Source organism: Athene cunicularia (genome assembly GCF_003259725.1).
Source record: "Athene cunicularia isolate RWA chromosome 27 unlocalized genomic scaffold, athCun1 chr27_part1, whole genome shotgun sequence".
Taxonomy (NCBI): Eukaryota; Metazoa; Chordata; class Aves; order Strigiformes; family Strigidae; genus Athene; species Athene cunicularia.
The window spans coordinates 1,400,976-1,416,879 of NW_020799138.1; the positions used below are offsets into that span (position 1 = coordinate 1,400,976).

The following is a 15,904-nucleotide window of genomic DNA, read 5'->3' on the forward strand; positions in this document are numbered from 1 at the left end:
GAGCAGCCGAGTTGTGTTTTGTTCTCAGAATTCCTCTGGACGGCCATGCTTCATCTGGCAGGAGTATTTCATGAAACGGTGGATAGCATTGGAACAAAATTGCCCCAAACCTTTTATTTTAACACTTGCATCTGAGAACGTTTGCCTTCTCTTTCTGATGATCCTCAAATTTAAAACACCGAAGCGTATGTGCAAGTGTTTTCTTGCAGTCAAACACTTGTATTATTGTTGTGAAAACGCTTCATAGTGTAATTAATACCAAAGAGAATGAGACCTTACTATTTTTTTACTGTCTTGCTTGACCTTCTCTGTTCAGTGGCATATGATTGCTTGAATAACCGTGAATGGTGAAATAACCATACTGACACGCTGGTACAGATTTTGGGAGCTTTCAGTGGGCTCGGTGCTTCCTGCATTCACAGATAAGGGCGTACACGCCCGAGATAAAAGCGGGGATGTCTCAGCCCAGTATAGCATTGCAAAGTATCACCGTCTTAATTCCTTTACCCCAGTAAACAGGACAGCAACACCAGGGTGTTGGCCTGAACACTTGGGTGTGCCCTGGCGGAGGAATGACACACCACAGAGGAGTGACCGCATCGGCTTCATCCTAAACGCGTCGCTTTGCCTGCGGCAGAGCAGAATCCCTCCCCCTGCCTCCGTGTTAACCTCGCCGCACGTTTGGCACAGCTGGGTGAAAAACAGGGAATAACCCACGCGCCGGAATCGGGCTGGCGCACGGTTTTGATTTATTATCTGTTCGTTACTACGCCGCCTGCCTCAGGAGAGCCGTTGCTAAAGGTGTGTTTGTGGAACAGAGGTGCTGGGCACAGGGTTGAACGGAGAACAGCCTGATGCGGCTGTTCTGCCGTACCCTGACGTGACGTTTGACTGTTCGGCTACGCAGTATGACTGTTTTGATAAACAAGCGTTCGTGCTACTGTCAGTAAATGCCACCAGGTGTGAGATTAATATTTCACAGCGGCTCGGTATCCGTGGTTTGTGTTCATTTGTTAACTGCTAGCTCTGCGCTTCTTTTCACAGTTCAGCTTTCATCTGAATGACAAAGAAGTTTTGCTGTCTCCAGTCCTTTTTTTTTTTTTTTTTTTTTTTTCCCCCCTCCCTTTGTTTTCCATGTTCTCTTTGTTTTAAATATAGATAACTAATAAGGTATCTTTTCTTTCCATTACAGAATTTTCTCTTTCCTGGATGTGGTCACTCTGTGTCGTTGTGCTCAAGTTTCCAGGGTAAGAACCTTCCTCCTTGCTGGTGGATTTTAACAGTTGATTGGATTTGGGTGACGCTCCTCTCGCTCCAGCCTTCCCTAGCGTGTCACACTGGGAGGATTTGTGCCAGGGAGCTTTTGTGCAACTCAACTATTGTCATTTAATGTCCCGTATTAACACCGCAACGCCAGAAACTTCTGATGGCACCAGCGAAGGGGAACTCAAATACCCTTAGGCCGGTGTCCTGGGCCCTGAGCAGGTTACGAGGGGGAGGGAGGTGGCTGAGCTCTTGCCCAAGGACTCCCCAGTCGGACGGGGTTTGTACAGGAGGACAGTGCTGATGAAAATACCAAACGTGGAGGAGTCTGAAATGACATCTTGTGGGTTTTTTTTTTGGTGGAGATACAGAAATTTTGACTCTCAAAGATGCCGTGCGGTCACTGAAATTTTACTTTCCTACTTGGATGGAGTTGAAGTAAGCATAGAAGGAAAAAATTTTTTAAAAAGTGTGTTGTTTAGGATTGTTTTCCTTAAGGAGCTCGTTGTTTTTGTGGGCTTCAGCTAATGAAATCCAGCTTGGGTTATTTGCTTGGGAAAGTGCCTCCAGCTGCAGGTTGGGTTAACTAGAGCTACCAGACTTGTTCAGATGCTTTATCCCGCCACGCAGAGGGAACATCCCTACAGCGGGCATGGGAGGCTGGTTACCTGGGAAGGTGTTTGTGCTGGTGTGTTCTCTGGACTGGCAGTACACCTGTACAAAACTGATCAATCTCGGCTTCAAACTTGAACCGTAACTTGTCATTATCCAGAGCGCATAAAACCAAAAAAATCCCTACGTTTAAACGTTTTTAATTGCTTTAACTAATATCCCGTGTGATGCCTAAGCATCACGGTTATCATCCCGTGTTCTGATCTTCCAGCTGAAATTCTCTGCTCCAGCAGAACAATATTGACCAAAACAGGCTGTTAAAGATACTTGCCGATGTCAGCGTACTCCAATTTTTGGAGCTTGCTCCTGTTTACACAGTCCACGGGGCATCAGAGAACGTATTAGTCATTACGTGGCACAGCTCGTGTTGTAAAGGGCTGAAGCACCTGCGCAGAGCTCCAGAGAGGCTGTTTGTAATGTCCTACGTTACACAGTGAAATCTGCCGTCTTATAACTTCCATCCACTGATGCGTTTCTTTTTCACTGGAGCTATGACTTGTCTCATGGCGATAACTAGACCTTAAATATCAGCAACGAGAGTTGAAACGCAGAAAATCAGCGAATGCTCACAGTCCTGTTGGCTGTTCTAAGTCTATATGGGGCTTGCACAAGAACTAGTACGTTGTGGTGGTGATGTGGCTTAGTGCATGTGATAGATGTAGTATAAAAATATGCCTATATACATATACATGCACTCTTTCATAATGATGGACTCATGGTTATTATGAGATCTAGTTGTTTACTTTGATTATGTAATTAAAACTTCAAGTATAGTACTGTGTTGACAACCTTTTTGATTCGTTAAGGGCAGAATTACTAACTTTCAGGTCCTGGTTTTCATTTGTAGCACGAAGCACATGCGATTTGTTTGTTTATTTGTTTAAAAAAAAATAAAAAATAACCCAAAGCAAACTCTTCGGTCAGAGGTAGCGAGCACTGTCCCTCCGGCAGTGGCGTGTGGCTCTCAGGTAAGAGCTGGGTGCTGTATCTGGATGGTTTAAGAAGTTTTGGATTTCTCCATCCGTGGGACGCAGCACCCCCAGCACCGGGCTGCGGAGGTGGGCAGGAGGAGGTGGCAGCTGGCGGGATGTCCCCACAGAGGCACCCCCGAGTCCCCCCGCGCCCTCAGAGCGGCTTCGCTTCTCTTGGCGGGGCTGGGACCGGGGCCTCCGCTGGGTCTCGCCCGTGGCCCGGTGCCCTCCATCCCCGTGTTGGCCCAGCTGGCATCCTCCAAAGGCGCTGGGTGCCGAGGGGTCACGTTCCAACCGGGACGGGGAGGATGCCCCCGCTCCAGCAGCTCCACCTCCCGCGGGGACGGACGGACGTGGCGGGGACAGACGGACGTGGCGGGGACAGACATGGCAGGGGCTGACATGGCGGAGACAGACGTGGTGGGAACAGACGTGGCCAGGACAGATGGACGTGGCGGAGACAGACGTGGTGGGGACAGACAGACGTGGTGGGGACAGACAGGGCAGGGGCCAGTGGACGTGGCAGGGGCTGACGTGGCGGAGACACACATGGTGGGAACAGACGTGGCCAGGACAGACGGACGTGGTGGGGACAGACGTGGCAGGGGCCAACGGACATGGCAGGGGTTGACGTGGCGGGGGCCGACAGACGTGGCGGGGACAGACGGACGTGGCGGGGGCCCCCACTGCTCTGGGGACTTGCGCAGAGCTGGGCCACGTACCTGAGGGGACCCTCGTCCGAGCACGTGGTTCCGGTACCTGCCCGGTTTTCTGTGTTGGCTGTAATTACTTGTTGCTTTTACATCTCGAGACAGAATGTTGTTTCTGTAAGGAACAAACTGTAACGAGGTCCCCACTGGCGGGTTTTTTTTCATATTAACAACACATTTACATTTTTTCCCCCGATAAAGGCATGGAATGTTCTGGCCCTGGATGGCAGTAACTGGCAGCGAATTGACCTGTTTGATTTCCAGAGGGATATTGAGGTATAATTAAGTGACATACAAACCCATTTTTCTTGTTAAAATGTAATTACAGCCTAGAATGGATTAATACTCCCAGCGTAACCCTTTTTACCTTCCCTGGAGATAGAAATCATTAATTTCAGTTCTTCTTAGCTTCAGGGAGTCTTTAAAGTCTTTGGCAATCCATTCAGCTTTTGAAAATGGACGGAATTATATATCTGTATCAAGACTTAAAGGTAGCGAGAGAAGGAAAGTATTTTTGTGCGTGCTCTGAAAACAGAAATGAGTAGAATAGGTACGTTCTCGTGGAAAACCACTGCTGCTGTGTAGCAGAATTTAGGCTACTTTCCGCTCAAAGCAACGTTAACATCGCGCTGACTTGGACCACTAAGACTGGATGTCTTTTGAAACGTGGCCTGCGATATGTCTTAACCTTTCCTGTCTGCCTCGAATATCAAAAATTGAAACGTAAGCGGAAGGTGACGCAGGGGAGAGAGGTCAAGGTTATTTCTAAAAGATGCAGCTTTGGGAGCGCTGCGTTGTAGCTGCTCTAAATCTGTTCGATGTGGACTGCTCAGCACTGATGGGAACTGGATGCTGCTGTCGTGCTGTTCTTAAAATTAGAATTGCATTAATTAGGAAAAGGGATGAGGGGGAAAAAGAAAAAAAACAACTTAAAGTTTCTTATCAGAATGTTATATCCTCTTTAAGAGATGTTGGAGGAGGGAGATAGGGAGTGTATAATTTTAACTCCTTATAGACAGAGGCACGAACCTGACGATGACGATTCACACCTCGCTGGAGCTGGCGGGAAATGCACGTGTTGTTTGTGGAGGAAAGAGTTAAAATAATCTCTTTCTGCCAGCTGCGTGCCCGGATAAAGGCACAGGCCTGTGACACTGTGACTTCTGCACACGCTTGCAGGGGTCTGAGTGCCTGAGACTGCTTGAGGGAAGCAAGCGGTGTGATTTTTTCTTGATAAATAAATCCTTTCTCTCCTAACGTGCCTTGAAACTTCTGGACCCCTATCGCTGTTTCCTTCCCTAGAGGCAGAGCGAAGCTCCGGGTGGCGCCTGCTCCGTGGAAGCGTGGCCAGAGCCGCTCAGCCTTGCTGCTGTCGTCGGTCTGTGTAGGAGGCAGAGAGGCAGGAGTGCTGTGAATACAAACGAGGCTTTTCTCATTCTTGAGTGGTTTTTGCATGGTTTTAATGTCTCTTTGTTCTCTTAACACCACTCTATACATCAAACGCGTGTTCTGGCATCAGCACAAGGCTTCCCCCTTTAAAACCAGATGCTCGGGGGTGTTGTACCTCACCTGGAAGGACCCGCTAGACCCTCGGATGTCCGCGGCGTTGTTTGCTTTGAAGGAATGTAAATCCCATCAGTTGATGTAAATTCTATATATAACCGTGTTTGAATCCTCGAATTCAAGCAGCTGAATTCATAAGCTCGCTGGAGGAATCGCAAAACCACGCGGGGCTGTTTCAGCTTCCCCAGCCCTTGCGCAGGGACGTGCGGGTCAGGCTTCGGTCCCGGGCGAGCCATGAGCCAAGGCAACCCGTCTGCTGGCCAGGGCAACCCGTCCGCTGGCCCCCACGGCCCCTGCGCCGCTCCCGACCGGCCCGATGGCACCAGAAGCTCCTGCAGAGATCTGGTGTCCCTTCCTAGGATTGTGGTATTACGTTGTACCGAGCCTGATGCTTGATATTTTTTTTTATGGACCGGCAAAAGATTAATGAAGAATGTCCTCAGCGTTACAGAGGCCTTAAATGCCAGCTAGTACTTGAAGAGCCAAGTGATGTTCCCGTTCCGTGGTGAACAACCACGTAGACTAAAGTGGAAGGGAAGGTGTTTCAATTTCTGGACGCTGATATGAATATTCTCTCAATGTTTTTTTGCCCTTCATTCAGTGAGAAGTAGCTGGGTAAATGCGAGCAAGGTCTTTGGAGGCTTCCACTGATGACAAATTGGAAATTAAAAAAGCATTTTTCCAGATGCCTCGAACACAAACGTTTGAATCCCTTTTCTGTGAGAATAAAACTCGTGGGCTGGTCCTGCCTCATCTCTATTTGAATAGAAATTTAAGTACGTCCATTTATAGTACGTCGACTGTACCGATTTGTAAATCTTACTGTAGCGATGGAGTTGCTTCTCTCATCTTTCTTGGGCAGTCTGTATGGGTGTCCGGGAGCTCTGAACAGGAGGAAGTTCCTCAGTCGTTAGCCTGAGTGGCTTTAGGTAATTGTTCCTTGTCTCTCCATCTTCAGAAGCTGAATAATTCTCCCTCTCCCTGCCTTAGATTATTATCGTGGCATTTTTGTGTTCTTTAGCATTGTTTTACCTAGCGTAAGAAACCGTTGTTAATCTGCACAGTTTTGAATTCAACTTTTTGGAATGATCGATGGTCTTCCGGATTTTAAATGTAATTCTTTCTATCTCCGACAGGGCCGAGTGGTTGAAAATATTTCTAAAAGATGTGGGGGTTTCTTGCGGAAGTTAAGCCTGCGTGGCTGTCTAGGAGTGGGAGACAACGCGTTAAGGTAGCCGTGTGGCTTCTTCCTGTTCTTCAACGTGCTGTAAAGGATAAATTCTGTTTCTACAACCACGGAGGGTTGGAATAATGTATGAACAGTTTGGAACTCGGATCTTTAGCCTGTGTGTCTTAACTTAAAACCTCAAGAGCCACGACAACAAGGCTTTTCAATTTATCATTTTTTTAACTTCACGCAGTAGCCGTTTTTCTCGGTTCTCGTTAAAATAATGCCAGCTGCTGCTACAGGCTAAGGAGTAATTGGCGCTGAATTACAAGCTTTTGCCTTTAGGCTGGGAAATCCCAAGGCAAAGATATGGGGCGACATAAATTATTTATTTCCTTTATTTACTTACTTATTTCGTTTGAGACAGTTTTGTAAAAAGTACATCTGGTGCGTCACGGTTAAAATAAATGCAGTAAAACACCTGGAAGTCTGTTGCCTGACAAATACCGTGTCTTCCCTTGCCTTTAATAAAGGACGTTTGCGCAGAACTGCAGAAATATTGAAGTGTTGAACCTCAATGGCTGTACCAAGATCACGGATGCGTGAGTAGAATTCTTTTCTCCGTTTGCCCTGTCGTCCCCCTTTCTGTGTGCACCGTGTTACGTTCTCCATCTCGCTTTTTAAGGGAAGGTCAGGCCTGTGCACGCAGTAGATAATGCAGTTTGTAGGACTGTGAATAAATCTCTCGTGTGAGTGTGCCTCTTACGCTGTCTTTCAGTACGTGTACCAGCCTCAGCAAGTTCTGCTCTAAACTCAGGCACCTTGATTTGGCTTCCTGCACTTCCATAACCAACCTGTCTCTGAAAGCACTGAGGTAGGAGTCAACAACTTTGACTTTGGCCGGTTGATTCCAGGCGGTGCGACCCGCTGCCGCCCCGCGGGCTGCCCCGTGTGCCCCGGCGGAGGCTGACCCAGGCTGAGGTGTCGCCGGCGTTGTGCCTCCTGGTTTGCCAAGACAGAGGAGGAGGGGGAGGACTCCGTAAAAGCTGCCCTCAGCACTCTTTGCATCCCTCCTGATGGTTATTAGCGGTAGAAAAAGAATTATATGCTCTTAAAGCCTTGGGGGGGATTTTGGGGAGCGACAGAAGTCTTAGTCAGCCTTTTCAAAAAGCTCATTTACAAACAGTCGACTTCGTGGCAAGTGTGCCATTGCGTGCTTAGCAATTGTTTACATAGCTAGAAGGAGAAAACCAGCGTGTGACTATTTGTCTTTTTAAATTGCTTAGGAGACATATAACTGCTTAAGTCTGCTAAATGGAATTGCCAAGTAATCTAGAAAAGGAAGGGACAGACAGACATTGGTGGGACGATACTGGGACAGAGACAAGGAGGCAAAAAACCCACTAAAGGTATCAATAGAGGCCAAGCTGTTAAAGAAAAAAAAAAATTGAAGCGGTACACCAGTGGAATAAAAGAAGGTAGAGTAAAGCTGTATCACGGGGGGGAAAAATACTAGAGGGTGAATCTAGACACCAGAAGAAAACACAGATTTGAAAGAACGCGTGAATTAAACGAATTAAAATACTTCGAGCCTGTTTTTTCCTTCCCTTGAGGATCTTCATCCTTGTCTCTAATTTCACTGGTCAGGTTTGTGCTGCAGCTGTCTTAAATACCTGATAGCATGTGCATCTCTTCCTAACTACAAATTACACGGGAGCGTCGCTCCTGCTGGCAGCTGTTCGCCGATGCAAAGTTACACCTGGAGGGTCAGAAGCAGCGTGGCAGGAATCGGCCCTGGGTTCGGTTTCTGTTGGGGGGCGGTCTGGTTGTACTCAGACCCAGAAAGTCCGTGGTGTCTGTCCTTGTATGGGAGCTGGGAGGGGTCCGAAATGGGGTAAATCAGTGGTGGTTTACCCCGGTGCTGCCTCCGCAGAGCTGCTCGCCTGGAGATGATGTTTGATGGACGTGTTCCCCGTAGGTGTGTGGGGTTGCGGGGTGTGGGTTCCAGAAACGAGGAATTTCCAAGGTTCTGCCTTTTCAGCGGGATTTCTTTCCAAACCAAACCCCAAGTTTCCACACGCTTTTCCTTTCACCTCCAAAGCGAGGGATGCCCACTGCTGGAACAGCTGAATATCTCCTGGTGCGACCAAGTGACGAAGGACGGGATCCAGGCGCTGGTGAGGGGCTGCGGGGGGCTCAGAGCCCTGTTCCTGAAGGGCTGCACGCAGGTACGGCTCCGCTCACACCTGCCTTCCCTCTGCTCCAACTGGAAGTACGGGGCTGAAGCACTGTGGATTTTTCTATTTCCAGAAATGTTACGTTACTGAAATTACTCGCAATCTGTCTGTTGGAGATTAACTGCTTTTATCGAAATTCTTTAATAGCTTTGAGCTCGAGCATGAATAGTGGGACAGCGAACAAATGGCATATTCTAGCCGGAGAATCGTTCTTCTTTTTTTCCCATCGGGAACACATTGAGCAAACTTTTTTTTTTTTTTAAAGAGGAGATAACTGTTACTCATGGCTAGACCCATCCGTTTCGGGAGGCTCGGAAAATTTTAGAAAGCTTGACAGTACTTTCATCTGGGCTGGTGATAGAGTTTCCCTCTGCGTGTCGTTGGGATCTTCTGGTTAGGCAGAATCAGAGAGGATGTGACTGCTTGAGAAGACATCTCTGCAGCCCGTCAGGAGGATAGTCCTGTCCCCTCGGGAATATCCTAGAGCTCTGAGCTATAACTCTGTTCTGAAGAGGCTGCAGACTGCGATGCTCTACTCTGCAATCTACAAGTGGTGAACTGACTCCTACAACTGAAAGGGGATGTTCTGCCCTCTTAATACTCATTATTTAGACTAACTCCCTTTAATCTTTCTTTACTGTCTTACCTGGGGAATCATTGAAAATGTTGATATGTTAAGTACTTCCCTGTATTACAGCTTTACCAAGGAGTTACATCAGTGATGAGCTGGAGCGTGGGGAACATCAGCCTTGAGCATTCCTCTTTTAATGAGCAAGAGCTCCTTGCAGAGCCCTTTCACAAAGAATGTGGGGACTAAATCTTTTTTTTTTTTTTTTTTCCCCACTTCAGTGAGCTGGGGTCTTTTTAATGCAGACAGATAGGCTAGAAAGGAGCAAACCCGTGTCTCAGAGTCTTGTCTTGGAAAAGGGAGAATAAAACAGACCCCACAGGAGTTGAAACCTGTGACCCAGAAACTTCCAACAGTTTTAAGAGCCTTGAGGTAGACGTGGAAGATGATCTCTGATCTGTTGGGTCCTTGCACCCAAACGTGGACAGCACTGATTTGGTTTGGATTTTTTTTTTTTTTTTAGGCTTTTTTTTTCTTCAGGGATTCCTGAAGTATGAGTCACTAAGTGCCATTTTCGTCTGCTATGTATAGACGAAGCTCTCTGTTTTGATTTTGCGAAAAGCGTTATTTCTCCTGTGCATGGACACAAAGTCCCCTAAGATTCTTGCTTTGCTTATCCCAACACCACGCTGGTTAACGTGCACAGAGCAGCAATACCCCTGTGCGCACGAGAAAGCCCAGCTGCAAGGGCTACAGTCGGTAGTTTTTTTCTAAATTTATACCACTGTTGGGTTTTTAATACGTGAGACGGGTATACGTGGCTGTAAAAATGACTTGGTTAGAGATAAAACAATCTCGGCCTATTTTGAGAATTCAGGTCATAGAAACAGCTTGAGTTTCTAGTAATTTATGGAGTCGTGAGTAATATTGATGGCAATACATCCTTGTTATCAATTACTTGCCATCTGTTCTTATAGATTTAAGAATAGCAGGCTTTTTTATCATCAGAAAGCAACCTGGATATGTTTGCGCTCCTCACATTAAAATAAGATTTATTTTTTTTTTTTAATTTTTTTTGAGTTCCAATATCGCAATATAAAAGTAGTGTCACTTAAAGGCCCTCACTGGTGAAGCATTTCCTTAATTCCTGTAAACAGTTTCTGATTTCACTGCTTGCGTTGTTAATTACGCGTGTTTTATCAGAGCGGCTTCTCTTTAAATCAGTAACTTAGTGTTGTGGGTCTTTGAACTCTGTTCCTGAGATGGGGAAAAAAGGGGAAGGAGAAAAAAAAAAAAAAAAAGGGCATGCACTTACTGCTGTGTATTTTGGGAGTGCAGTGCATTGCCCTCCTCCCCCATAGGTATCCAAACCACAGATGCTTTATTGTTCTCAAAGCTTTATTTTGAAGATTGCTTCGAATATTAACTGATTGCTTAAGTCTCTCTACGTTTTTCTTCCCAGCTGGAGGACGAAGCTCTGAAATACATTGGTGCACATTGTCCCGAACTGGTGACTTTAAACCTTCAAACATGCTTAGTAAGTAAAGCTTCCTACGATTTCCCAGCTCAGCCACCATTGTGCATGCAGAGGCAGAAGCGTGCAGAATGTACTCCATCCCAGCAACATCATCCCTGCGGACAGGGCAATTGTAAATTTACGAGACTTTTAAAAATAGTTGATGAAAACCGGCTTTTTTTTTTTTTTTTTTGGTAGCATTCAGTAATGTTGAATAAGCCCCCAAAACAGTGTCGTAGCATTCGCTTTGTCGGAATTGTTTTGTCTTTTTGCCCTGCCCACGGGGCTTCTGAACTCGTTTGCAGGACTAGCTGGAAAAATTCTTTCCGTTGGGCTGGAGTGTTTGTGTGATCTAGGCAGGCGGTTCCTCTGCTCTCTTTATAAAATTGAACCAAGAAGTGCAGTTTCCCTGCGCAGAAGGGCTCTAAACCAGTTACTCTGCGGTGCCAAAAATGTGTATTTATGCCAAAAAATGTGTATTTATGCCAAAAAAGAAATTGGAAAGGGCTCTTTGTGCGTGCCCTCATGCGGAGTGAGTAACTGGACAGTCTTTTCCTTTTCCACAGAAGTGGGCAAGGCTGCAGGGCTGTCCTGCCCCCGTCCTGTTTGAGGAGGAGCTCTACCAGTTACTGAACTGGCTAGACTGGTGCCCATCTGAGGCCGGGGGCTTGCAAAGGAGGAGCTGAACTGGGAGCGGGTTCCAGACCTGCGTCTGGGGTCTAGGGGAAAGGCAGGGAGGGGAGAGGCAAATAGGCAGAAGGGAGAAGAAAATGAGGAAAGTTCTTGGTTGCCTTAACTGAAAACACCAAGTTCTACTCGCTTTCTGTTTCATCTCGCTCCAGAACTTGGGCTTCCCAGCTCACAGACGTGCTCTTCGCTAGTTTAAAAGAAGCAGTGCCGATCCCTAGGTTGGTGTTTTTCTGTGGGAATTGATTCTGGCTGCCTCTGAAAAATCCAGAACCAAAGAACAAAGTGAGGTTTAACCTGGGGCTCTGGCACACAGAGCCGCTGCCACCTCTTGTCCCTCTTCCCCTTCTCCTGCTGCCACCTCGCTCCGGGTCCCGTGCGGCCCCTTGGCACGGCCACGCCGAGTCCCAGCCCCTCGCCTGGAGCAGATCTGTGCTCTGCCGCCATCCCAGAGCAGAGCACGTGGGGCTGGAGGAGCCCGAGTGTCCGGGGATGCTGCGGGTCGATGGAGCGAATCAACCTGGGTCTGGCTGAGTGCCGGTCTCGTGGCTCAGGTCTTGGTCCCAAACCGCTCAAGTGTATTTTTTAAAAAGGCTCATTGTGAAAACAACCTTATTTTGTGGGTAACTGACTGTTCGGTGCTTTCTTGTCCTGGGTTTGAGCCAAGAAGGTCTTTACAAGCGGGGGGGGTTGCAGGGGAAGGCAGGAGACCCAGCCTAGCCTTTGCCTTCCGCCGGGGCTCACGCGGGGCAGCTCGGAAACGTTTCCCTCCATGTGGAATCACTTTCCGAATGTTTACAAGTCACTTCGATGTGGCTTATCCCGTTTCGGCTGCTCCAGTTAAATATTTGAACGCATTTTGGGGTTGAAAGAAGCGTAACTTGGCCTTAGTTAAGTGCCTGGTTGGCGGCCTGAGAAGGAAAATACGCAGCGCCTTGCACCTCCACCTACGTTGTTATGGCTTGTGATGTTGTTATTGTTTTTCTTGTAGCAAATAACAGATGATGGTCTCATTACAATATGCAGAGGATGCCACAAGTTACAATCCTTGTGTGCTTCAGGCTGCTGTAACATCACCGATGCCATCTTGAATGCCCTGGGACAGAACTGCCCGAGGCTCAGGTAAGCGTTCAGCACGGAGCAACCCCAGCGCCTCAAGCCGAGGATCTGGGGGACTCGGTCGTGGGGCCTTCGAGCCAGTTCAGACTCTGAAGGAGTTGCTTTTCTAAAGATTCTGTTTTCTCCAAATTCTGTTTTCTCCAAATTCTGTTTTCTCCAAATTCTGTTTTCTCCAAATTCTGTTTTCTCCAAATTCTGTTTTCTCCAAATTCTGTTTTCTCCAAATTCTGTTTTCTCCAATTCGTGGTGCGAGTAAAAGAGTAGTAAAAGAGCTCCATGCCATGGTGGTGTGCGCTGCCAACGGACTCGTTTAGTAGCAGTCTCCTTTTACACCATTGTGTATCTCCTTTTGTTCTTTCATAAAAAACAGTTGAGGTTAGGTTACTTTTGTGTTGAGAACTGAAAACACATTTAAACAACGTGGTTTCCTCTTGACATGTGATATCAACAGGGTTTTCCTGGTGATTTTGCAGCAGATGGAATTTGTGCAAACTTTCACTCTGCTTCCAGCGGCATCTCTGCAGGTGTTGGCTTTTGGGGTTGGTTTTTTTTTTTTTTTACTATTTTTTAAGACCTTTTTTTAATTAGGACAAGTTTCTTCGGGAAGGCTTCGCTATAATTCAGAAAATGGCCAGATGCAGGAAGAAGAGACAGTTTTATTATCTGCCATCTGTAGGAGCTGCGTGGCCCGTGTTAAACGGGATAAAATACATGTCTTCCAGAAAACAAAACACAACTGTTTTCTGTGATAATCTCATTTAAAGAACTACGGGCACAGAGTGCAGCATAGAACCTGTTTTGAAAGAGGAAGGTAAAATACAGTTTGGGTTCCGAATGGTCTCTGCGCTTACGTTCGGCTGCAGCTTTACAGGGCGATGCTCCCTGCGGTACAACGCAGAGTGCACTCCAGGCGAGCTGGTTTCCCTTTTTTTATAAAGGTTGATGAACACGTAACCCCTGGGACGGAAACCTCTGCAGGGCTGTGGTGACTGTCTGCCAGCAGCTTGCCTCTTAGCAAACTTCAGACTCTTTCTATCATGGCACTAAATATTTATTCTCTTTAACGCTCGCCTGCCAGGTTGTCGTGTCTCGCGCCCTTTTCCGTGGCGAGCTCTGTACTCGGGGTGGAAACCAGAGGAGAGCGCTCGGGGAGGTTGTGGAGCGTCCAGCAGTGGAGGTTTTTCAGAGCACCTTAGTCCAGCGTTTGTCGGATTAGACCCCCCCCCGCCTCGTGGCGGGGCACGGACTGGGTGACCCGTGGAGTTCCCTTTTAGCCTGACTTCTTTTTTTCTTTCCCCGTGACTTACACTCGTGGTATAGAGGGTGGATGGATGCTCTGTGCAAATTATCCTCTCGGAGAGCACAGCCTAAACCGGGTCAAACTTTTCTGGGTTGCTGGAAGCTTTTAATGAAACACTCTGAAAAGCAAAATGACTCCACCATGGTTATTATAAATTCTTTCTGTGCAGAATATTAGAAGTTGCAAGGTGTTCTCAACTAACAGATGTGGGCTTTACCACTCTAGCTAGGGTAAGTGCTCATTTCCACTTTTCTTTTCATGATTGATGCAAAAAAAAAAAAAAAAAAAAAAAAAAAAAAAAAAAAAAAAAAAAAAAAAAAAGTAGCTTTCTCTTGAGTGCGGATTTTTGTAATGCTTTTGATCTCCGTGTTTGAGTAGAAGCTAAGTTTTACCAAAATTCAGTTGTTTGTAATCTGTGGCATTGTCCTGACCCACGCACCTGGGACAGTGTGCATCCGAACTACACGAAATGGTAAACACCTGGGAGTCAAACTTTACTGTCTGTTCTCTCTAGATTAAGCTGTGTACAAGTGGCCCTAAATTTAACTGCCTTTATTTTCTGTGAATAAAATAAAAACCACCTCTGTGCTTTAAATGAGTGGAACTGCTAGACACCCTTTACTACACGTGGTGCTGCTCGTAAAGAACCAGCAGACTTCCCAGCCGTGATGTTTCATGGAGGGAGAACCCTTCGTTTTTAACAAGAATTCTCTCCGTTGTAGTTGTGTTTGTATTTGCTGCCTGAACTTTACACTTAGCTTGTGTGTTCGGTCTTCTGTTTGTTCCTAGAACTGCCACGAGCTTGAAAAAATGGACCTGGAAGAGTGTGTCCAGGTAGGAGGTGCCACCTCTGGCTGTTTCTCTTCTAGCACAGTCGCAGCAGTGGGGAAAAAGGAGGAGATTGTCCCCAGATGAGAACTTGTTGTAGAATCCTGAAGGGGAAGATCGGATGTATTGGATAAGGAAATACTGGTTCTGTAGTTTGTTCGGATTTCATAGTAATGACTGCTGCTGTAAATGATAAAAAAAAACCTTTTAATAGTGAGAGCTATGTCCTGAGGGCCACGTCGTAGGTGTGTGAATTGTGACCCTTGTCACAAGATGAAGCCCCAGATGAGATCTCTGCGCGTCCTGTGCTGTGTATATTGCTGGAAGTAACGGGAGTTACTTCTGTTCTGAAAAAAAAAACCAAACATAAAGACAAACATAGAAAAAACATAGCGACCAACCTGAACTAAGGGGTGCCCGTGCTGCCGCCGCCCGTCCTCAGAGGCGCTGGGACGAGGGGCAGTGAGTCTGTTCCTGCTGAGCCCTGCGCTGCCGCCGCTGCCTTAGCGCCCAGGGGGGCTCGTGGGTGCCCACGCGCTGTTCTGCGGGGGACGTGCCGTGAGCTGTAGCTGTTTCGAGGGAACGTTCACAGGGAAACGGTTGAATTTACTCCAGAGCCCGTGAAAAATCTCTAACCCTAAGGACAGGTTTGAAATCCCAGTCAGATAAAGACAGCGGCGGTTCCAGGGTTTTTGCTTCCTGCCCTGAGAACAGCGTGACCCTGCTCTTCTGTACTCCCCGATGTTTACAGGGCAGAAACTCAGGAGATCACAGGAGGAAATTACACTGGTCCAGACAGGAAGTGATTTAAAATTAACCCTTAAAATTAACCCAAAAAAAGGAAAAAGGAAAAAAAAAAAAAAAAAGGGCTGTGTCCTTGGGCCGACTGCGCTGAACAAAGACAGCCCAGCCAGTTCTCTTCGAGTGCTCGCAGGTTAGGAAGCCCCTTGTGCTGAGTCTTGTCTCCTCCTGAGTAAAGAGGAACAATCGGCCGGTCCACCAAGGTGTTGGAAGGGGTTTTGAACACCTCTGGTATTTCCAGACAAACTGAAACGCTGTGGTGTCGGAGAGGTCTCGCTCACTTGCTTCTCTTAACTGGGAGCTTTATTTCACGAGGGGAGGTTCAGAAAAACAAGCAGTGCCTCTGCCTGAACAGATGATTTCTGTAAGGGAGAGGGAGAATCTGTACGCGTGAGATTTGGTCACGAAGGAGATGAGTTCCCGAGGGGCTCAGGAGAGCGACTGCAGGGAGCGCTGTCGTGAATTAGGCAAAAGTTTGCGTCTTTTTTTTTTTTTTTTCGG

General features: G+C 47.1%; 1 protein-coding gene across 2 annotated transcripts in view; it reads left to right on the forward strand.

Moving 5' to 3' along the window:
* FBXL20 (F-box and leucine rich repeat protein 20) overlaps positions 1-15,904 on the forward strand; it is a 40,185-nt gene that overhangs the window by 20,914 nt on the left and 3,367 nt on the right. For both annotated transcript variants that reach the window (XM_026864679.1, XM_026864681.1), the window contains exons 3-12: positions 1,193-1,247; positions 3,818-3,892; positions 6,316-6,410; positions 6,881-6,949; positions 7,126-7,221; positions 8,449-8,575; positions 10,615-10,689; positions 12,347-12,477; positions 13,944-14,004; positions 14,564-14,608. In XM_026864679.1, the coding sequence (XP_026720480.1) occupies positions 1,193-1,247; positions 3,818-3,892; positions 6,316-6,410; positions 6,881-6,949; positions 7,126-7,221; positions 8,449-8,575; positions 10,615-10,689; positions 12,347-12,477; positions 13,944-14,004; positions 14,564-14,608 (829 nt within the window). The remainder of the gene's footprint in view (positions 1-1,192; positions 1,248-3,817; positions 3,893-6,315; positions 6,411-6,880; positions 6,950-7,125; positions 7,222-8,448; positions 8,576-10,614; positions 10,690-12,346; positions 12,478-13,943; positions 14,005-14,563; positions 14,609-15,904) is intronic.